At 56.2% G+C, this 22,489-nt stretch overlaps 1 protein-coding gene across 5 annotated transcripts in view; it reads left to right on the forward strand.

Annotated features, from left to right (window-relative positions):
- The first annotated feature begins 9,225 nt into the window (after positions 1-9,225).
- Positions 9,226-22,489, forward strand: part of AHNAK (AHNAK nucleoprotein) — a 113,453-nt gene continuing 100,189 nt past the window's right edge. For 3 of the 5 annotated variants that reach the window (XM_005577594.5, XM_045370511.2, XM_005577589.4), the window contains exons 1-4: positions 9,226-9,372; positions 20,330-20,427; positions 20,797-20,953; positions 21,717-21,904. In XM_005577594.5, the coding sequence (XP_005577651.1) occupies positions 20,797-20,953; positions 21,717-21,904 (345 nt within the window). In that variant the 5' untranslated portion in view covers positions 9,226-9,372; positions 20,330-20,427. Of the gene's footprint in view, positions 10,460-20,329; positions 20,428-20,796; positions 20,954-21,716; positions 21,905-22,489 lie in introns of all 5 variants that reach the window. The other 2 variants (XM_005577590.5, XM_005577591.4) reach the window with 2 other exon arrangements.

Consider the following 22,489-nt stretch of genomic DNA (forward strand, 5'->3'; position numbering starts at 1 on the left):
GCTGGAGGGCAGTGGCATGATCTCGGCCCGCTGCAACCTCCGTCTCCCGGGCTCAAGCAATTCTTCTGCCTCAGCCTCCAGAGTAGCTGGGATTACAGGTGTGTGCCACCATGCCTGCTAATTTTTTTTTTTTTTTTTGTAGTTTTAGTAGAGATGGGGTTTCACCATGTTAGCCAGGCTGGACTCGAACTACGAGCTCAGGTAATCCACCCGCCTTGGCCTCCCAAAGTGCTGGGATTACAGGCGTGAGCTACTGCGCCCAGCCTGCTTCTGTATGTTTGAATGTGATCCTGGGGTTCCCACCCAGTTACCTTCCTCTAGTGCTGTGGAGCTCACATTGGTGCTCCTGAAAGGTTACAGAAACTGCCACCTGTTTCTGTCTGTTTGCTCCAGTCAGACTGGCATGGCTCCCAGAGCAGGCTGTTGTTTTACTCCAGGGTAATTACTGGGGTGTCCCAGTGCCTCAGCACCCAAGGGATGGGTGGAGTGGGGTATGGTGGGGGGTGCTGGAGGGCAGCGCTTCCGTCACTTGAATCTCCCATTGGAGGGAGAATACCTTGGGCTGGTGGTACTGGCTCAGTGGTGATGTCCTGGCTACCCCATCTCAGTGTTCCTGGGCTCTCTTCATTCCCTTAGGCCCCTGCCTTCTCCACCACTCCCCTTTGTTCTCTTGATTTCCTCAGGATTTCGAGGCAAGCCTACTGACTCTACCTTTTGAACACAAGATATGCAGATTGGGGGTTGGATGGTCAGTGAGGGTTTGGGGCTATCTCTGATAGGATCTCCCATGGATGTGCCTCCACTCCCAGCTGCCCTCCCCTCTGCAGCAGGAACAGCTGTCATGTGAAGGCCTCTCTGCTGGCTCAGCCCTTTTGCAATCATCTGGCGGGCTCTGCTGGGATGGGGTGGATGGTGAGGATGGGCAGAGCCAAGGGGTGAAGGAGGGAACGTAGTAGGGCAGGGGGAGCTGTCAGAGGGTAAGGAGGGCTCTGGAGTTCAGGGCTGAGGGAAGAAAGGCTGCCAAGGTCAGGCCGGGGGGTGGAAGGTGCTGAGCATGCCAGGGAGGTGGAATGATGAGCTTACGGTACCCATCCTGGGAGACTTTCAAGGTGGCAGGAGAGTAGGTTATAGCGGGAATCCAGGCAGTCATCCTCCAGGGAGATCTGCATTTCCCCTGACTCACAGGGGACCCATGGGGTGCTTTCCGGCTTGTCCTCCGTGTGGGACCTGAGTCACCAAGATGCCTAGGGTGTTGGCTGCCCTATAGTGGCAAGTCCTGTGCCCAGCCCTGCCCTGCCCCACCCCACCCACTCCTACTGTTAGGACAGGGGTTAGCAAACACACCCCTTTTATCCCACTCTTCAGTAGTAATTACCCGGCTCTTTGACTCAGACTTACAGAATGTACCTCTTGCAGGGACTGTCAGAGACCGTCTCTAATAACCTTATATTTTACCAGTGGGGAAACTGGAGCCCAGAGAGGTGAAGTGACTTATCAAGGGGGCATCTGAGCTTTTCCCAATTCTTGCAGTTACTCACTGAGTCACTTCTGCTCCAAAGCTGAGCAGGAGGATGCTTCCCTCAAACGCCAAGGGGTAAGGGTGGTGGACACAGCACACCAGGCGTGGAGGGGCAGGGAGAGCGAGGCATCTAAAGGCTTCCTGTGCCCGTCGCTTGGTAAGGGTAGCTTGGTAAGGAGTGTGGAAGTGGAGCCAGCCCTGGGGCCAGGGTCAGATGTAGCGATCCAAGTCCTGGGGCGGGCACAGGGCACGGAGTGTAACAGAGGCAGGACTTCGAGTGACAGGAACCTCAACTATGTGGTGACTCAGGCTCTGGGCAGCCTAGGCCCTTCCTTCCCTGCTCAGCCTGATCTCCTTTAAGAACTGTAAGCAGAGGAGAGAGGGAAACCCAGGCTGGTCTCCCTTTCCCCAGGAAGCTAGGGGAAAGGCAGAGGAAGTTGGAAAGGACAGGAGAAAAGCAGATTCCAAGAAAGGGGCGAGGAGGTGGTGTTCCCCGCTTCCTCAGCCCCTCCCTCCCTGCTCCCCGCTGGGGAGGGTAGCTGGCTGGGGCGTTGGCTGCTCCGTTTACTCCAACTCCCTCCCTCAGCTCCTGTTTACAACTCAGCCCGCCCAGTCCTTAGCTCAGTGCTGAGCTCTTCTGTTTTCTCTCTCTCCCTCCCTCCTTCCTTCACAGCCTCATACAGTCCTGTCTTGTCGCTTCTATTCCTTAACCTGGGGTCCGTGTCTCCTCTTATTGCCCTACAGCATCCCCACACCCCTAACTCTCTGCCTGAAATCCAGCCATGACCCGTGTGTCCACCGTCCCACTCTCCCTGCCCAATTCCTTTCCCTTCTGCCTGCCTGGACAGTCTTTCTTTGCCTTCTTTCCTCCCAGACGGTACACTGGAGACAGCCTCATGCCTCTTATTCTCTAACCAGCTTTAACTTAGGTTCTGCTTCGGCTTGAAGATTTCATTAGGACTGAGTGTAATTGGAGAGTTTCTGTGTATCAGAGCTCTCTGATCTAAGAAATTCAGGAACTCCTTATTTGAAACTTCAAGTTTAAATACAGGCTGGGATTTGAATTGAGCTGGGGAAGGATGATTTTACTTGGCTTTATATTTTGGGATAGGGTTAAGGGTTTGGGGCTTGAGAATTGCTTAGGAAATGATGTTTGGATTCCAGAATCACCAGATAGATTTGCTGTTAGACGGGGGGGACAATGACAGATCAGGAAGTGACGGAAGTGAGTGGAGAAGGGCCTGTTTGGCAGGGATGCTAATCCCTGGGCTGGTGTGTGTATGGGGTGGAGGTGGGGTCTGGGAGATCCCAGATGGTGCTAAGAAGGGTTAACAGTCATTTCTCTGCTTCTTTTTTTTTTGAGACAGAGTTTTGCTCTTCTTGCCCATGCTGGAGTGCAGTGGTACAATCTTGGCTCACTGTAACCTCCGCCTCTTGGGTTCAAGCAATTCTCCTGCCTCAGCCTCCTGAGTAGCTGGGATTACAGACATGTGCCACCATGTCCAGCTAATTTTGTATTTTTAATAGAGACGGGGTTTCACCAGGTTGGTCAGGCTGGTCTCGAGCTCCTGACCTCAAGTGATCCACTCGCCTTGGCCTCCCAAAGTGCTGGGATTACAGGTGTGAGCCACCAGGCACAGCCCATTTCTCTGCTTCTAAGAATATCATGCGAAAGGACCTTCATGGGGGAAAAAGTCTGCTTCTAAAGAGACTGCAAACAGACCACACACCTCATTTCCCTTCTGGGATCAGAAACTGAGATTACTCTTTGAGCAGTCAACCTCTTTTCTTCTTTGTAACATGCTGATTTCAGAAAAGGGGACTGTGGAAAGAAGGGAGGGGAAGGGGAATCCCCTGGCCAGGGGCCTGCCCACAGAGCTCCCCTTTGTGGTTACTATGGAAACAGGCATAATAGGAACAAAATAGAGGCATGTTGCCTGGCAACAGAAAAGCCCAAGGTTCATTACAGACACGCGCGTGCACACACACAAACTGACACATACACACACACACAAAACACGTACATATCAGGGAACCTCCCCTACTCCCCAGGGAGGGGGTGTCACTTCTGGGGAAGCTGGGGTGTCCCTGTGATGACAAGTCCTAGAGCTCATCCAGCTTTGGCAGTGTGTGTGGAGGACCGTGGTACCAGCTGCCTCCGAACGGTGGTGGAGCACCAGCAGCAGGGCTGACCTCCCTCTTATAAGAGGAAAGCCTTTACTTAATATCACAGAGGAGTCCAAACCTTCGAGAAGATGGAGGTTTTCTTTGCAAAGTAGGGACCAAAGGAACTCCTTAATAAAACATGGTGTGTAAAAATAAACAAACAAAAAGCAGGCCAGGTATGGTGGCTCACGCTTGTAATCCCAGCACTTTGGGAGGCTGAGGCAGGCGGATCATGAGGTCAGGATTTCGAGACCAGCATGGCCAGCATGGTGAAACCCCGTCTCTACTAAAAATACAAAAATTAGCCAGGCGTGGTGGTGCGTGCCTGTACTCCCAGCTACTTGGGAGGCTGAAGCAGGAGAATCGCTTGAACCCTGGAGGCAGAGGTTGCAGTGAGCCAAGATGAGCCAAGATCATGTCACTGCACTCCAGCCCGGGTGACAGAGCTAGACTCCATCTCAAAACAACAACAACAACAAACACCCAACTACAACAACAAACACCCAAAACATAGTGTGTCGGAGAGTGCTGGCAGGGGAGTAGCTGTGTAAAATACCTGGTAGAAAAGATAACTCCAATTCTCTCAAGGCATAGGACCTCCGAGGAATTCAAAGGACAAGGTAAAGGGCTATCAGAGCCGTTTCCTCCTGAACTGAGATTTTTGCTGGGATTCCATCTTGCCAAGGTCTCTATTGCTTCCACCACCGTCACAGTTCCCCCACCCCATGTTGGACACACAGTAAATGTTTGGGTAGCTGCAAGAAAGACCCACAAGTAGGGGAATTGCTCCCTGGGGGCTGAGAGCCAGAGGAAGCTGTGACAGCCTGGGATGCAGGATGCTATCTACTGTAGAAAAGGCAAGGGCTTTGGAGCCAGTTATACCTGGAGTTCATTCATTCATTTGAAACATGCTCTTGAGTGATTGCTATGTGTCAGTCACTGCTCTAGGCATGAGGGGCCAGGGTGCAGTGGCTCACACCTATAATCCCAGCACTTTAGGAGGCTGAGGTGGGAGGATTACTTAAGCCCAGGAGTTCAAGACCAGCCTGGGCAACATAGTGAGACCCTATCTCTACCAAAAAAAAAAAAAAACCCACAGCTGAGCATGATGGTGTGCGTCTGTAGTCCCAGCTACTTGGGAGACTAAGGTGGGAGGATCACTTGAGCTTGGGAGGTTGAGGCTGTGGTGAGCCATGAATGCTCCACTGCACTCCATCCTGGGTGACAGAGTGAGACTGTCTCAAAACAAACAAACAAAAACAACAACAACAAAAATCAGTTAATCTAGGCACAAAGCATACAGCAGAGAAAAAGAACCCTGTCCTCATGAGGCTTAAATGCTAGTGGAAGCTTTGACTCCTCTCTGTGAGTTGTGTGATTTTAGGAAAATCATGAACCCTCTGAGGCCATTCCTCACTAAGTGTCTCCTTCTCAGGGTGTGCAAGGATTAATGAGCTGACAGATGAAAGTAGCTCCTGGCAAGGTGGCTCAGGCCTGTAATCCCAGCACTTTGGGAGGCTGAAGTGGGTGGGGATCACCTGAGGTCAGGAGTTCAAGACCAGCCTGGCTAACATGGTGAAACCCCATCTCTACTAAAAAATACAAAAATTAGGCCGGGCGCGGTGGCTCAAGCCTGTAATCCCAGCACTTTGAGAGGCCGAGACAGGCGGATCACGAGGTCAGGAGATCGAGACCATCCTGGCTAACATGGTGAAACCCCGTCTCTACTAAAAAATACAAAAAACTAGCCAGGCGAGGTGGCGGGCGCCTGTAGTCCCAGCTACTCGGGAGGCTGAGGCGGGGGAATGGCGTGAACCCGGGAGGCGGAGCTTGCAGTGAGCTGAGATCCAGCCACTGCACTTCAGCCTGGGCGACAGAGCGAGACTTCGTCTCAAAAAAAAAAAAAAAAAACAAAACCAAAAAAAAACCAATACAAAAATTAGCCAGGCATGGTGGCACATGCCTGTAATCCAGCTGCTTGGGAGACTGAGGAAGGAGAATCACTTGAACCTGGAGGGGGAGATTGCAGTGAGCCGAGATCATGCCACTGCAGTCCAGGCTTAGCAACAGAGTGAGACTCTCTCTCAAAAAACAAAACAAAACAAAACAAAAAAACCAACGAAGGTAGCTGCTGCAGGATCAGACACAATCATTATTAAGGTAGTTTTGCGAGGGAGGGTTGGGGAGGCTACACCAGCGGGCAGAAGGAGAGGAGTTGGCAGAAGTTTCTGAAAATGTGTGTGTCTCCACTTATACCACTGAAAACTTTGGAAAAGATTCCCCTCCCCTGGGCTGAGGCGGCGGTCTTAGGAAACCCCAGCTCTGTTCCAGCCTGCAGGATCATTTTTTTTTTGTTTTAGATGGAATCTTGCTCTGTTGTCAGACTAGAGTGCAGTGGCATGATCTCAGCTCACTGCAACCTCCGCCTCCCAGGTTCAAGCAATTCTCCTGCCTCAGCCTCCCAAGTAGCTGGGACTACACGCGTGCACCACCATGCCCGGCTAATTTTTGTATTTTTAGTAGAGACGAGGTTTCACCATGTTGCCCAGGCTGGTGTCGAACTCCTGAACTCAGGCGATCCACCTGTCTCGGCCTCCCAAAGTGCTAATTTTTGTATTTTTAGTAAAGACGGGGTTTCACCATGTTGGCCAGGACGGCCTTGATCTCTTGACCTTGTGATCCACACCCCATTGGCCTCCCAAAGCGCTGAGATTACAAGCGTGAGCCACTGCGCCCGGCCAGGATCATGGTTTTTTTAGAGGGTAGGGTTGAGGTTAAACTTTCTCTAGCCCTCCAGTCTGGAATGGGACAAGAGCCGGTCCCCAGAAGTACCCCCACCAGGTAATCTTGACACTCATACCCCCGAATGAAGTACCTAGACAGTGATCTCTGCTTTGGGACTGCTTCAAAAACCAACCCCTCCCTCCTGCCTTCTTCCCTGTTGACCAAGAGGGTGGCCAGAACAAACAATGGAGCAGATAAGTTGGCTCTGAGCCTGGGACTCTGGCCTCTGCTGTTTGGATCCTGGGGGGCTGATCTAGCCCAGTCCAGGCGAAGGCGCAGCGTCCACGCCTTTCCGTGCTCTTCTTCCTTTTCTGCGCCAGCAGCGCCCCAGGCCCCGTTAGCCCTTTTTGCAGCTACCCTGTGTTTCCAACCTAGGTGTAAATCAACTCCAGTTTTAATGTGCACCAGGAACATTCGCTCTTTTAAGGAACAAGATGATGATTCCTTCCATAAAGTTAAAAATCCTTTGGTAAACTGTTAACAATGGTTACTTTTGGGGAGAGGGACTGTGATGGGGAGGAGGGAGACATCTGTATTTTATTGTATTTTTTTTTTCAGATGGAGTCTCGCTCTGTCACCAAGGCTGGAGTGCAGTGGCACAATCTTGGCTCACTGCAACCTCTGCCTCCCAAGTTTAAGGGATTCTCCTGCCTCAGCTTCCCCAGCAGCTGGGATTACAGGCCGCACCACCATGCCCTGCTAAATTTTGTATTTTTAGTCGAGGCGGGGTTTCACTATGTTGGCCAGGCTGGTCTCGAACTCCTGAGCTCAAGTGATCCACCTGCCTTGGCTTCCCAAAGTGCTGGAATTACAGGTGTAAGGCATCGTGCCTGGCCTTGGTGTGTGTGTGTGTGTTTTTAAAGCGTTCCATAGTTCAAAAGTTTTAGATTTTTTTTTTTCTTTAAATAAGGTAGGTGCTAGGAAAGGGGTGCAGAACAAAATGGGGGAGGAGGTGATTCTTGGGAAAGTCTGAGTCTGTGACTGTGTGCTTGGGATGTGTTGTGGTGAGGCTGCCTCTGCCATGGGGTTGAGTCATTATCTGGGCACCTGTGTGTGTATATTAGAGAGAGCAAGAGAAAATGCTGGTGCTGGCCGGGCGCGGTGGCTCACGCCTGTAATCCCAGCACTTTGGGAGGCCGAGGTGGGCGGATCACGAGGTCAGGAGATCGAGACCATCCTGGCTAACACGGTGAAACCCCGTCTCTACTAAAAATACAAAAAACTAGCCGGGCGTGGTGGCAGCGCCTGTAGTCCCAGCTACTTGGGAGGCTGAGGCAGGAGAATGGCGTGAACCCGGGAGGCGGAGCTTGCAGTGAGCTGAGATCGCGCCACTGCACTCCAGCCTGGGCGACAGAGCGAGACTCCGTCTCAAAAAAAAAAAAAAAAAAAAAAAAAGAAAAGAAAATGCTGGTGCCCAAGTCTCCGCTTTGTGTTTTCACATGTCTCTGCCTGTCTGGATGTCTGCACATGCGGCTCCACCTTTCTGTGTCCATTATATGAGTGTCCATGTCTGTGGCTCCTCTGGCTGTCTCTTCCCTCCCCCACGGTCTGTACTCTGTGCCGGTAACTGGACCTGGACACAGCCCCCAGGGCTGGCAGCAGAGTTGACTGCTGGGTATTTTTAGCCTGTAAACATGTTTGCCATTTCAGAGGACAGGGCCGAGCTGGTCTCAGCTCCAGCCCACTCATGATCTTGCAGCAAGGAGGGCGCTCCTGCCTGGGCCAGGTCTCTTCAGTTCCCCAGCCTGGGGTCTCTCTTTCCTAGCATTTGGGAAGGAGGGGAAACTGGCTTGGAGTGGGCAGTGGGTGGCCACCTAGGAGAGAGGATAAGAGGACTCATGCGGGAGAAGAGAAGGGGAGTGTGGAGGGGAGTGTGTAGCCAGAAGGCCCCCGCACCCCATCATTAAGCGTTTAATAAAATCTCGATGTAGTTAGAAGTGGCTGTGGGAAATGGCTGTAAATTGGGAGACTCAGCGTCCCGCAAGTGGAGGGCGGGGGAGGGGCGCGCAGAGAAGGAATGGGAGGCAGAGGAAGCGCAGGGGCTCCGGCTCCTGGGGGCGGGAGTCTGGAGAGGAAGGTGGGCGTCAGGTCCGCTCTCCAACGCCCGCAGGCCTCACCCCCGTATGCCCGCGGCCTGCGCAGCACCGCGGTGCACGGGGCACTGGTGACGCCGGCTCCTGGGGGTGGGAATCCAAGACAGTTCTGTGCGGGTAGGGACGGAAGGGCCCCGAGAAAGAGGGAAAGCGAGAAATGGGCGCGGCTGCATGGAGCTTGGAAACCAAGCAAGTAGGCTAGGGCCTGGGGTCTGAAGTGTAGTTCCCTAAGCTGAGAGAAAACTCAAAGGTCCGGATCAGGCTGACGGTCGCGGCTGAATCACCCAAGCCCCAGCCGCCTTCAGAGCCCCCAGGCCCTTCCTGCAAAATAAGTTGATTCGCAGTTCCAGCTGTGAGGGCGAGCCCAGGGAGCCTGCGGGAGTTTCTTGCCAATGAAGCCACACATTGCACATGTTGGACAGCAGATCCAGGTCCGGGACAGGATAGGGGACAGTGGATGGGGGGAGGGGGGAAAGAACGTCCCCGCGTCCCCCAGCGGCCCCCCTCCCCAGCAGCCCACTCCCGGGTCCCTCCAGGGTCTGCCCCGCTCACCAGTCCTAGCCCCGCTCCGGCCCCGCCCGGCCCCGCCCTCTCCCCACAGCTCTGGGCAGACCCGCCCGCCCGAGCCGGAGTTACAAGAGCCGCCTCCGCGCACGGGGGCCCGGCCACTCGGCGCTGCTCTGCCGCGGGGACTGCACCGCCCGCCCTGCCAGACCCGCCCGGAACGGGGCTCGTCGCCGCCAGTAGCCGCAGCACCGCAGCCTCGGGCCTCGCGCCGGCTATGGCTGTGCCCCGGGGCTGAGCCCTCAGGTAGGGGCGCCAGGCGCACCGTGGCGCCATCGGGGTCCGGGGCACCAAAGGCGGGTGGGGGGAGGTGGGTTGCGGGGCTCCGGCAGGGCGCGTTGTTGGGAGTGTCACTGTGAAGATTCAAGCAGTTTGGAGCAAGCGGGGCCACCTGGGGAGGCGACGCGTCGCTCTCTGGGAGCGGAGTTCTGCCTCCGGAGTTGGGGCTCAAGTTGGTTAAAGTTGGAAAATCGCTTCGAAGCGCTTTGCTCCACTCTATTTCTACGGAGGGCGGACTGTTGGCTCCACTACACGCAGGGTGCTGTGTTCCGGGCCTGGTGGCCTCTGTCCCACCTCCTCTCCCTGCATGGGGCGGTGGCTCAGGGGCTGCTCCTTTCGTATCCCATGTTTACTGGAGGGGAAATTTCCGAGATCGCCGCCGCGCCTCCGCGACGCCGCGCCTCCGCGACCCCGCGCCGTGCGCCCCCTCGGCTGTCCTTCCGCGCTCTCTGCACCTCCGCCCCTAACCGCGTCCCGAGTCGTCCAGGCCCCACCCTGTTCTGTACCACCAGCCCCTCAGCCTCCTGCAGCTGCCCCGCCCTGGCCTTGCCCCTCTGTGTTCCCCGCTCCAGAAAACCTTCCTCTCGGGCCGCGGAGCCTGGAAGTTTGCAGTGCGCCTCCCAGCGGGATGGGTGGGGAGGGGGACATAATTAGTGAGATTCCTACGCTGAGGTGGGCGAGGACGGGGGTGCTCTGCTGCGGCCCAGTCCTCGGGACCGCCCCTTCCCCTCGGGAGGCGGCGCTTTCCCCCACCCCACTTCCAAACCCGTCCGGGCGGGATGGCCCCCGCCCCAGCGCCTGGCCCGGCGCCAGCAGCCTGAGGAATGTGGTGGTTGGAGCCGGTGACTAATTCAAACCAGAACTCGGGGAGGAGTGGTGAGGGGCAAAGGGGAGGAGGAAGGGGCTGTGTGTGGGAGTTGGGGGCAGGAGCCGGGCTTGGCGTGGGAGGAGGGCTAAGCTGCGCTTGCCGGAACCCTGCGCTCCAGCGGTGCGCGCCAGGAGAGGGGGCCCGAGGCGAGGTCTCGCCTGGAGTTGGAAAGGCAGCGTGCTTAGGGTGTGTGCAGAGCTGTTATGTAAGGCTTTCCCATGCAAGGAGGGGTTTGCGGTGTGCGAGGGCCTGGGCTGCCCCTGGCAGGGCTGGTCGCCCCCCAGCAGTACCGAGGCCGGGATGTGGGGGCGCAGTCCCTTGGCGGCGCTGACCATGAGGGACTCCAGGGGCCCAAACAGGGCTGGCTGTGCCTCTTGCTGGGAGGGGTGCGGAGGGGGCACATGAGTGTTTTCAGCTGTAGCCGAGCCCAGACAACCAGGTGGGGAACGGCTCTGGCCCCTCTGCACAATGAGGCCACAGAGGGTTGTGTGCGATGTGTGTGCTTGCTGGTTTCGCAGGGTGTGGCTCCCGCCGCGGCGACCGTGGCGGTGAGGGGCTCCCAGGGAACGTGCGGTCGCTGCAGAGTGCCCTGCTCTGTGGAGGGGATTTGTGGGAAGGCAGTGTGTGGGAGCCTCCCAAGTCAGTCAGGTCCTTAGAGAATGACCCGGAGTCTCCGGAGGAAAAGGGTCCTAGATACCTCCCTCTGTGTCTCCAGCACAGCGCTGGGCGCTCGGTAAATACAGGTTTCGAACCCGTCTTCATTAGAATCCAACCTCGGATTGTAATGCTCCTGCTCTCTGCTTGCCCTTCCCAGCACAGCGTAGAGCATGGTAGGTGTTGGGTTGATTTTGTGGAATACAGTGAGGGGCTGTAGCAGTGAAGTTGAGAGAGTGGGGGAAGGCATTTAAGGGCCCCTGCACCTATACTGGCTGTAATTCAGGGGAGCAGATCTCGCTTTCATCCCCGCCCCATGAGGGAAATCCCAGGGGCAGGGTGTGGCACTCACTTCCTTTCAGAAGCTGAATGTGGGGAAGCTTCCTTCTCCTGTCCTTAGCGACAGGGGCTGGCCACCCCCCACCGCGTGGATGGTGGCGTGTGCAGAATGGGGAGGACAGGGGAGCCCCCGAGTTAAGGGCACCTCTTTACTCTGAGCTGTGAGCTGTGGGGTGAGGGAAGGTGGGAGAGGAGCTAGGAGGGTGAGAGTGGAGCTAGGAGAGGTCGCAGAGTTTGGGGGCTGTGGGAATGTGGGTTAGAAGGTATCTGAGCCCCTCTCTAAAGCCTTTGTCCCTAAGAGGTTATGCACAGGGACACTGGTCAGAGAACAGGGACACATGGGGAGCCACATAAGTCATGCGGACTGATATGGAGGCCACCAGCAGCGATTCAGGGATCCTGGTCTGGGAATTCCTTGAGGAGCCAACCCCTCGGAGCTGAGGACTTGTGCCAGCCAGACATGGTCCAGGGCCTGGGGTGGGACACAGGGACCTGTTGAGGGAGAAGGTCCAGCGTCAGCCCAGGGCAGGGAGTCGGCTGGGGGTCCCTGGAGTCATCTTCGCCCTTGGGAAGTCCTGGGGAAAGGTGGCAATGCTGCCAGGCTGGATTCTTTTGCTCGACTTGGAATTGGCGGGTGGGTCCTGGCAGAGCCGGTCACCCTGAGCCTGAGGAGCTGGTTTGAGGGGTTGGGGCAAAGCCGTGGGGGCGGAGGGGTGTGTGGGGCTCTGGGGTGTGGTCACCACCTTCTTCAGAACTTGGGAACCGCCTGGAGACAGACAGAGAGACAGACCGGGAGAGCTAGTCCTACTCCTCACGGAACGGTGTGGCTCTCTTCCCCACCATTCCGAAGGCCCCAGAGTTTCTCTCCCTGGAGCTGGGCTGTGCACGCTTAGGTTTGAGGAAGGGTGATGGCCGCTGGGGAGGATTTAGAATGTGCCTCTTGGGCGGTGGCAGTGGCGGGGATCTAGGGCCTTCTTCCTTCTCTTCGTCCCCGGGTTCATCCGGGCTGGCATTTCCCTGGGCTCAGGCTATCCGGTGGGCTCTCAAGGCTTCCTGAGCACGAGCAATTTCCAGCATTCCTGGGTGTGTCCAAGGGAGTGTGGGGCCACAGGAGGATTCCGAAGGAATGAAGCCCCTTTTCCTCCCTGCTGGCCTCAGTTCCCACCAGGGCTATGGCTGGGCTGTCCCTGGCAGTCTTAGGTAGGTAGGTCACTGTTAGCATTGCAGGTGTTGTCCCACTGTGGCTTTAGGTCCTTGTGACCACATGTCACAGCTTGTGTCTCTGAGTGAGGTGTGTGTCATTGCCTGTGAGAGTGTCCCACTGCTTGTGAATGAGGGTCTTCCCCTTGTGGCGTGCCTGGATGTGTCACCTCTGCCGGCATTGTCGTGGGGCTTGGAGGCAGAGGATGGCAGTGGCATTCTGCACTGGTGGTGGAGGTTTCCTGCGGGCCTGTAGGGGTTGTAGGTAAGGACTGAAGTGAGTTTCTCGGTCCTGGACAGGTCCGCACCCGCGGTTTGTGTCCAGAGGCCTTTGGGAGGTGGAGGACAGCCTTGGGGGTGCAGGCCCCAGCTGAGCAGGTTAAGCAAGGCACTGCGCACGGCCTGTCAGGGAGGGGCATCCTGCCTGGTCCCCCGGGGCTGGAGCGGAGGTTCTGGGGGAAGGGGAAGTGCCTGGAGCTGATCCCGTCTACAGCTACGTGTCCTGGCGGGGCCGGGGGCAGATCTTTGGCGACATAGCCAGAGCGGCCTGGCCCCACGCCCCTGCAGTAGCGTGGTCCGACCGCTGGGGGGAGAGCAAGCAGCGCCCTCCCCAGATCCCGGCCTTGGGTGGGGCAGACAGGCAGCTCCCAAACTGTAATCTACCCCATAGGGCAAGACCAAGCGTTCTGCTCCACCCCGTCTCCTATAGGAGGCCACCCTTAGAGTTGGTGTCTTAATCCCAGGGGTCCTGGGTAAAAGCCCACACTTCCCTGCTTCTGTGTCCAGGTGTGGGGACTCCCCACTGGATAATATGCTGTCCCCAGCCCCCTTTCACAAGGAGCGCAGAGAGTCCCTCCTGGCCAGGGAGGGAAGAGGGAATCTCCGTCTCTGCTGGAAGTGAGAGCCTGGAGCTTCAGCGCTTCCGAGCTCACTGGAGCATGGGAGGGGGCTGTGCGTGGCCGGGGTAGAGAGAGATGGAGAAAAGCGTCACAGCAGAGTCAGAAAACAACCAGCTGCCTGCAGTCGGGGTGTAGGGGCTGCCCTGGAAGTCAGCATGATGTGAGGGGCCAGGGGAAGGGGGTGATGGGGAGGGGAAGGCTGGAATGACAAAGCTGGAAAAACTTCTCCTGGTGGGAGTTGTGACTGGGCTGGTGCCTCCCTGTCCTAAGGGCAGGGAGCAGGGAGGAGGCCAGGCAGGTGCACACACAGAGGGGGAGGTGCAGGCTCAGGGGACATAGGCACCAGGTGAACAGGTGTAGGGCCTCCAGGACAACTGTCTGTTACGAGCAGGTGAAGGCTGGCTGGGGCTGCAGGCTGCCCTGGGTTGTGTAGAGTGGAGAATGGGGCCGAGGGTTTCCGTGTGTGTGCTTGTGTGTGTGTGTGTGTGTGCACTTGTGTGCCTTTCTCTGAAGGTGCCCAAGTTGCATGTGTCTTGCAACATGTTCATCTAATTCTTCCTGGTAATTCCACCTCCCAAATCTGCCCCACCCCCCTGCATGCTGCCCAGAATCAGCTAGGTGGGTTTGTAAAAGTCCTCAGTGCTGGCTTAGACTCTGAGATGTCTGCACACTTCTGCTCCAGTTAGAATGGGGCATAATGTTTTTTCCTAAACAAGCCTGGCAGCTGCATCCTTGGGGGACCATTGGAGGGTCAGGCCCTGGAAGGGATGTCAACCCTGTGTTTCTCCTTGTTCCTTTGGAACGAGGGTCTGCGTGTCATGACTGTCTCCATCTCCTAGAAGTGGAAATGCTTGTCTTGCTCTGCCCACCTCTAGCATGAGTCTGGTGCCTCTAGCATGAGTCTGGCGCCTCCAGCATGAGTCTGGCCTCTAGCATGAGTCTGGCCTCTAGCGTGAGTCTGGTGCCTCTAGCATGAGTCTGGCCTCTAGCATGAGTCTGGCCTCTAGCATGAGTCTGGCCTCTAGCATGAGTCTGGCGCCTCCAGCATGAGTCTGGTGCCTCCAGCATGAGTCTGGCGCCTCTAGCATGAGTCTGGTGCCTCCAGCATGAGTCTGGTGCCTCTAGCATGAGTCTGGTGCCTCTAGCATGAGTCTGGTGCCTCCAGCATGAGTCTGGCCTCTAGCATGAGTCTGGCCTCTAGCATGAGTCTGGCCTCTAGCGTGAGTCTGGTGCCTCCAGCATGAGTCTGGCCTCTAGCGTGAGTCTGGTGCCGGTTGAGCCCCAGGAGATGGTTCTTTTGTCTCCCACCTGCTGGGGCCCAAGAGAAATCTAGGTCAAAGTGAGTTGGCTGCTGGGCAGCTCAGGATCCTGACCCCCTCGGGCCCCAGCCTCAGTAAGCCCCAGAAGCAAAAGGCCCCTCATATGCAGAGCCCTGGGATGCCTGGGGCGGTCCATTCTGAGTCTGCGGCCCACAGCTTGGACCGGGTTGAGGCTGGAGTGTGGGGAAGGGGGTTTGGAGGTCTCTGCATCTTCCTGTTGTTGTCCCTCTAGCTCTCACTCCAGTGTAGGTCTCTTTTCTGTGCATCTGCCTCTGTGGGTTCTCCTGTGTGTCATCCTGTGTATTTCCTTGTGCCTTCATCCCTCTGCTGGGCAAAGACCGTTGGCCTTGGGGGTCAGAGACTCCTGGGCTTGCATTTCCACTCTCTCACACTTGGGCAAGTAGTGTTATCTCCTGGGCCTGTTTCCACATCTCTGAAGTAAGGATGTCAGTTCTTTGCACATAGCATCATCATTTGGGGGTTGAATGAGAACCCAGGCATGGGATGTTGCCAACAACACAGTCCGTGACACACAAGAATGCTCTGCAGAATTCTCTTTCTCGCTACTTGTGTGTGGGTTTTTTTTTCTTTCAACACGAACTTTCTGTTCCTCTTTGCCTCCTGATGAGTGTTTATGAGAGCAGAGCATACTGTCTTCTGGGTGTGTCTTTCTGAATAGCCTCCCTCTCCTCCTGGTTCCGAATGTTGGGGGCTTCCCCTTGGGTAGGGTCTCTGACTCTGGGCGTGAGTCACGTCGTTCCTGGGATGAGGACTGCTTCTCTTTGGCCTTGTGTGTGTGGTGGGTTGATTGACCCACGTGCGTGCCGCCGTGCTGGGTGGAAGTTTCACTGTGGCTGGTGCCCTCCCTACCACGGATGGGGTGATTTTCTTCCCCTCAGAGGGTTGCCTCCTGTGTCCTGCCTATGCTGGGTGGATGCCTAGTCGTGGGCCCCTGTGGTGTGTATCTTGTCCTCAGGTTTGGTGCATTTGGGCACAGAGGCCTGTGGCCTGTCTCTGGGGGAGTGTGTGTATCAATTCCTGCCATCTCCACACTGACGCTGGCTGCAGGGCCGTCTCTAGCTGCTGCAGCAATTGGCCTGGTTTCCATCCTGGCTGTCTTTATACTGGCTCGCCCCGGGAAGGGGTACTGTTCTCCGAGGGCAGTGGAGGAAGGAGCTTCCTCTGGAGGTCACCCCTGGCAGAGGCCATCTGCTGGGGTCAAGAATCTGCTTCCTGGAGTTCTCCTGCTTCTACTTGGCGTCGTGCCCAATCGCAGGGTATGGGCAGAGCCCTGCTGCTCGGCACATCCTCTTTGCAGTTTTGAAGTGACAGGATGGGCTGTTCTCTCGCTGCTTCTGGCCTGAATTATAGCCTGTCCCACGGTGTCAGGCATGCGTGCTCTCACCTTTGCAGCTGGCGTGGCCTCACCATCTCACTCTTTTCTGCCCTCCAAGCAATATTCTGCCTTAGGGAGTCTCCACTCTGGCCCTGCTCCTTCTTTTTTTATTTAAAAAGATTAAGTTTTTATTTTTTATAGATATAGGGTTTTGCCATATTGCCCAGGCTGATCTCAAACTCCTGGGCTCAAGCGATCAGTGTGCCTCGGCCTCCCAAAGTGCTGGGATTACAGGCATGAGCCAGCGCGCCTAGCTCTGCCCCTTTTCTTCCTACCACGAGGGAGGCTGTGGGGTGGACCACCGGGCTGTGTGCTAGCAGGCTCTGGGACTAGGGCCCCAGCACACTCCCATTCTCTCATTTCTCTGGACCTTACTTTCTCCATCCTTAAGTAACAGGCAGTGCCGTCCCATAAAACTCTCGGCAGTGGGGGAAGTGTTCTGTGTCCATGCTAATATAGTAGCCAGTAGCGACATGTGACTGTTGAGCTCTTGAAATGTGGCTAGTGCAGCCAATGAGCTACAATTTTAATTTAACGGAATTTTAATTGATTAAATTTAAATAGCTACATGTGGCTGCTGTGTTGGGTGGCACGACTCTAGGTCTCTCCTAGCTCTGAAGGCTTATGGCACTTGGCTGAATCGTGCAGAATTCCCCACAGCTCCAAAGACACTCTTTTGGGTAGCAACAGGGCAGAGCCCTCAGCCTCTGGGGAAAGCCTGACTTAACCTAACTTGTGTGGGAGGAGAAGACAGGGCCACCTGGGCTTGAGACAGGCTCCAGAGCGGGAGGAGAGACTGAGGGCTGGGACCAAACGTGGAGAATGGAGAAAGGGGAACCCCGGCTACATAGTATCCCACGCTGCTCCTTCACTATTCCCTTCAGTATTTCCATGCCCCTCCTCGGAACTGAATGGCCCAGGTCAGATGGGAGGGGAGTCCTTCCAGGCTGTGCCAGGACAGCAGGGCCAGAGCCAGAGCGGGCAGGGTGGTTGGCAGCCCCACCTGGCCGGGAAGCCATTGGGTGCCCTGCCAGGGCCAACCTGCAGCCTCGGGTCCAGTGGCTCCCGTCCTCATGGGCTATTGGATCAGTTGTCTGCTTAGGATGGTTTCTCTCCTCCTCAGGAACCACGTGGGTTGAGGCAGGTCGCAAGTCTGTCCTGGGCCTTTAAAGGGACTTCTGCCCTGGGACTCTGCCTGAGGCACTGGCAGGGAAGCTAACTGCCTGTCTGCAGGGGAGCTCTGGTTCCTCTGGCACCTGGGGATCTGGCCCAGGAGGCACTTTGTCCTTTGGGTTTTAGGCTCAACCCTTTGCAGGTCTGGAGCTGTTGCAGCCAGCTGCAGTGACTCACTGGGGAGGGAGGGAAAAAGGGAGGGTGGGGCCGAGGTGTGGGCGAGGGTGATCTGGCCCAGCTAGCTCTCTCCCCATCGCTGGCTGCTGGCACGGCACCAGGACGCTGGGGTGAGCAAAGGGGCCCTGCTCCAGGAGGAGGACCAGGGGTGTCTGGGCGATCTGAAGGGGTGGCTTCAGTTCTGTCTGAGAGATGAAGTCTGGAATCTTTTTTCCCTCCCTGCCTCTGCCCGGCTCCTTTTCTGCAGGGCTAGCTGCTGAGCACTGGACACGGGGAGAGAATGTGCCATTTAAGCCCCAGCTTTGCTGTTTCACACTGGGAAGGGTCAGAGTGATTTCCCGTCGCAGCCTTCTCTGCGGCCGGAAGGGAGGAGGTGTTTTCCCCAGTTTGCACCTGAGCCCACAGGCTCAGAGTCTTTGCTCACCTTGTAGCCAGCACCTGTGTTGACAAGGAGACACGTCGTCCACACCACGTTGTCAAACGGGAGGATGGCTGTCGGGGGCTGGGGTCTGTGTTTCTCTTTCATCCGTGTTGTGATCTGCCTGAGATAGGAACTGCTAAGTGCCCACAAATTCCTAAGAGACACAGTCTTGTCCTCAGAGGTCACCTCTAGCGCCTTCAAGACCCCATGTACATTTCATTTCCCCCAGAAAGCTCCCAAGCCTTCTGGAATATTCTGCGGCAAAATCGGTCACAGCTAGTGCACCTTGCTCATCTGATGTGTGTCTGTGACAGAAACTGAGTCTTAAATCTCCCTGTCCGGCACATGGGTGCGTGAGTGACGTGAGGTCACCGTCTAATGCAGCGTATGATTAGGTGCCGGGCCCAGCTGTGTCCATCCCTGGCCGGTTCCGTCTGCAGTGCAAAGTATAGTGTTGGGCATAGGGAGGCAGCCGGTATACGTGCATTGATTGACTGTTGATACTTTTTGGATGTAAACAGCTGTAGGCGGGGCTTTGGGTCAGGTTCCCCATGACTTATAGTGTTCCTCACACCATTTCAATTGGTGGCCACTGCCGCCATTTTGTGTGGTGGCTGTAGTCCGTGGCCCTGTGCAGAGAGAGTCCTGCCTGGTATCTTTCCAGGGCGCCTGCAGATGACAGCTCATCCTGTGGCTGGAGGGCGAATTTATTACTAAATGCTTGCATTTAAAGGGGCCTGGCTCAGGGCCTGGTGTGGGCAGCCAGTGGGCCTGGACTCACCCTGGGCCAAGTCGGGCTCATCTGGGCTCTAGCCTCTAGGGCTTGGGTGGTGCCTGGTGGGGCTGGGACCTCCTTTGTTCAGGCAGCTTCCTGTGGCAGGGCTTCTGGCGCTGCCAGCTGGTGAGGCACCCCCTTGGTCCCAGGGACTGGGTGAGACCAGGTGGCCCGAGTCTCTGTCTCTGAGGGAGGTGGAACACTGCCATTCCTCCTTGGAGGCAGCCTCTGAGGAGGCTCCCACCTGTTACAAGCAGCAGACCTGGGATGGAGTAGGCAAAAGAGTTACAGACTCGGTGGGCCAGGCGCGGCGGCTCATGCCTGTAATCCCAGCACTTTTGGGAGGCCGAGGAGGATGGATCACGAGGTCAGGAGTTCAAGACCAACTTGGCCAAGATGGTGAAACCCCATCTCTATAAAAATACCAAAAATTAGCTGGGCGTGATGGGTGTAATCCCAGCTACTCAGGAGACTGAGGCAGAGAATTGCTTGAACCTGGGAGGGGGAGGTTGCAGTGAGCCGAGATCATGCCACTGCACACCAGCCTGGGCTACAAAGCGAGATTCCGTCTCAAAAAAAAAAGGAGTTACAGACTCGGGTCCAAGCCCAGCATAGTTGTGCTGTCATGTGTACCCCGGGTAAGCTGTTCTCTCAGAGACTCAGTCTCTGTCTGTGAAGTTGGCACAGTAACATCTCCCTCTTGAAGCTGTGGTTGAGAATGTGGGTCGAGGCCAGGCGCGGTGGCTCCTGTTTATAGTCCCAGCACTTTGGGATTGTTTGAGCCCAGGAGTTCTGGACCAGCCTGGGCAACATGGCAAAACCCCATCTCTCCAAAAATACAAAAATTAGCCAGTTGTAGTGGCACGTGGCTGTGGTCCGAGCTACTTGGGTGGCTGAGGCAGGAGGATCACTTGAGTCCAGGAGGTTGAGGCTGCAGTGAGTCGTGATCGCACCCCTGCACTCCAGCCTGTGTGACAGAACCAGACCCTGTCCCAAAAAAATAAAACGAGGCCGAGTGCGTGGCTCACGCCTGTAATCCCAGCACTTTGGGAGGCTGAGGCAGGTGGATCACGAGGTCAGGAGATCGAGATCCTGGCTAACACGGTGAAACCCCATCTCTACTAAAAATACAAAAATTAGCTGGGCATGGTGCATGGTGGCGGGCGCCTGTAGTCCCAGCTACTCAGGAGGCTGAGGCAGGAGACTGGCTTGAACCCGGGAGACGGAGCTTGCAGTGAGCCAAGATCTACTATTGCATTCCAGCCTGGGTGACAGAGCGAGACTCCATCTCAAAAAATAATAATAATAAAGAATAAAAAATAAAAAAATAAAAAAATAAAAAGAATATGGTGAGAATGTGCATGTGAAGCGGCTCCTGCCGGCTGGTGTTCATTTTTTTCTCCTTTATTGCCTCCATTTTCACAGATGAGGAAATGGAGGTTCAGAAAAGTGAAGTGTCTTGGCCAGGGTCCCACAGCTAGAAGGAGGCAGAGCCAGGATCTGACTCCAAGTCTGGCTCCTCTGAAGTCGCTTTCTGCTATGCCAGGCTGGAGAGTCATGGACGAGTGGAATTGATGGCGGTGGTGGGGGTCGGGGTTGTGAGCTGGCCTGGGTAGCAGAGGACCCGGCTGTCCCTTGGGTGGGGACTCGGAGCAAGCTGACTGCTGACTGGAGTGTGAGCGTCATCATGAACTTTCCCCTAGGTTGTGACCGAGATCCTGACGAGAGAGACTGAGGGGAAGAGAGGAAGGAGGGGCGGGCTCCTGGCAAGGCATTTGCTCCTGAGCGGAATCCTGCAAAGGTCAGTAGGTGGGAGAGGCAGAGAGAGGCGGAGGTGATGGGATGTGGGGAGGGTGGGCCCCGTGTGGATGGGAGGCTGGGGCTGTGGGGGACAGGGATGAAGGACTGGCTGCCTCTGGGGCCAGTTGCCTCTGCTATCTCATTTCCATCTTCTTTGTTATGCCTTGGGAGAACTTCCACAGTGGAAGGACGTGAGACGAGGTAACCCATCCCCAACACCTCACCTGGCAGGTGAGCCGGCTGCAGGGGCAGGCGCGTTGCCGAGGGCCCCACTCCTGGAGTTTATAGCACCGGAGATCGCTAGCTTTCCTGTGCCCTAACGTCCTCCCACCCGCACTGACCCCAGCTCCATTTCCTCACCTCATCCCAGATGGAGAAGGAGGAGGAGACAACCCGGGAGCTGCTGCTGCCCAACTGGCAGGGTAGCGGCTCCCACGGGCTGACCATCGCCCAAAGGGATGACGGCGTCTTTGTGCAGGAGGTGACGCAGAACTCCCCTGCGGCCCGCACTGGGGTGGTCAAGGAGGGTGAGTCTCCAGGGTATGGACTGGGTGCTGGAGGTTGGGGGGTCGGCGGGGATGTTGGAGGGAAGGGCAGGGAGCAGGCAGAAGTGGGCGAGTGGCTGCCGAGGGCCTGTTCCCAGTGGCATCAGGATGGGCGGTACCCAAGCCCTGCCCCCTCTTGGCCACTCTGTGTCTGTCACTTGTGGTCCTCAGGGGAGGCAGTTGTATGGGGTAATGGACACCTGGTCCTCAGATCTGACTCCACCACCCACTAGCTCTGCAGATTTGGGCAAACGAGTTGGCCTTGCTTTTTTTTTTTTTTTTTTTTTTGTGATGGAGTTTTGCTCTTGTTGCCCAGGCTGGAGTGCAATGGCACCATCTAAGCTCAGTGCAACCTCCGCCTCCTGGGTTCAAGCGATTCTTCTGCCTCAGCCTCCAGGGTAGCTGGGATTACAGGCATGCGCCACCACACCTGGCTAATTTTGCATTTTTAGTACAGACGGGGTTTCTCTATGTTGGTCATTCTGGTCTCAAACTCCTGACCTCAGGCGATCCGTCCGCCTCGGCCTCCCAAAGTGCTGGGATTATAGGCGTGAGCCACCGTGCCTGGCCCCCACAAATTGGCCTTTTTAAGCCTCAGTTTCCATGTCTGTACAATGGGTATTACCACGCCCACCTTGAGGGTGGTCATGAGATCAAGTTAGTTCAGTGCCCAGTGTGTGGTGGCTATGTGCGATTTCCCTGAGGCTCTTTGGGCCTTACCTGCTTCCTGCTCTTCCCTGCTCAGGGGACCAGATTGTGGGTGCCACCATCTACTTTGACAACCTGCAGTCGGACGAGGTGACCCAGCTGCTGAACACCATGGGGCACCACACGGTGGGCCTGAAGCTGCACCGCAAGGGGGACCGCTCCCCCGAGCCTGGCCAGACCTGGACCCGTGAAGTCTTCAGCTCCCGCAGCTCTGAAGTGGTTCTGGTGAGTACCTCGCTGGCCCATCTGTGCCCTGAGCTCCCCCGGCCACACCAGCCTGCTGACCCTACTCCTGAGCCTCCCATCTGCCTCCGGAGCCTCTCTTTTTGCTCCTTCTCCTCCTCTCACCTGTCTTCACTCGCTTGATCTCTTGGCCACCCTGTTTCTTTCTGCTTTCATGTGACATGTGGCTGTGCTGCCCCTAAATGTCTTCAATGAGTCTCTTCAGAGTGGCCACAGTGTGGGAACTGACTTGTGCAGCCCGGCCCTAGATGCTAGGAGGAAGGTCGGCTGTTTTGCAAGAGCCTTTCAAATGACTTCACAGGTGCCCAGCTCCACCTCACAGGCACCATTTTTCTCTCTGCAGAGGCCTGATACATTCTGTGGGTCAGACGCTGGACAGCAAAGTGCCTGTGGGGACATTGTTCCTTCTCATGGCTTGTTTATTTAACAAATAATGGGTCCTCAAAGTGAGACTGTTAACCCAAGCACAATCAATCTTAGGCTCAACAAGTGCTTTCCAGGGTACAAGGGCCTCTGAGAAAATTCCCCTCCTGGTTAAACAAACGAGCCAGTGGGTTGAGAGTTGGG

Source organism: Macaca fascicularis, chromosome 14, assembly GCF_037993035.2.
Source record: "Macaca fascicularis isolate 582-1 chromosome 14, T2T-MFA8v1.1".
Taxonomy (NCBI): Eukaryota; Metazoa; Chordata; class Mammalia; order Primates; family Cercopithecidae; genus Macaca; species Macaca fascicularis.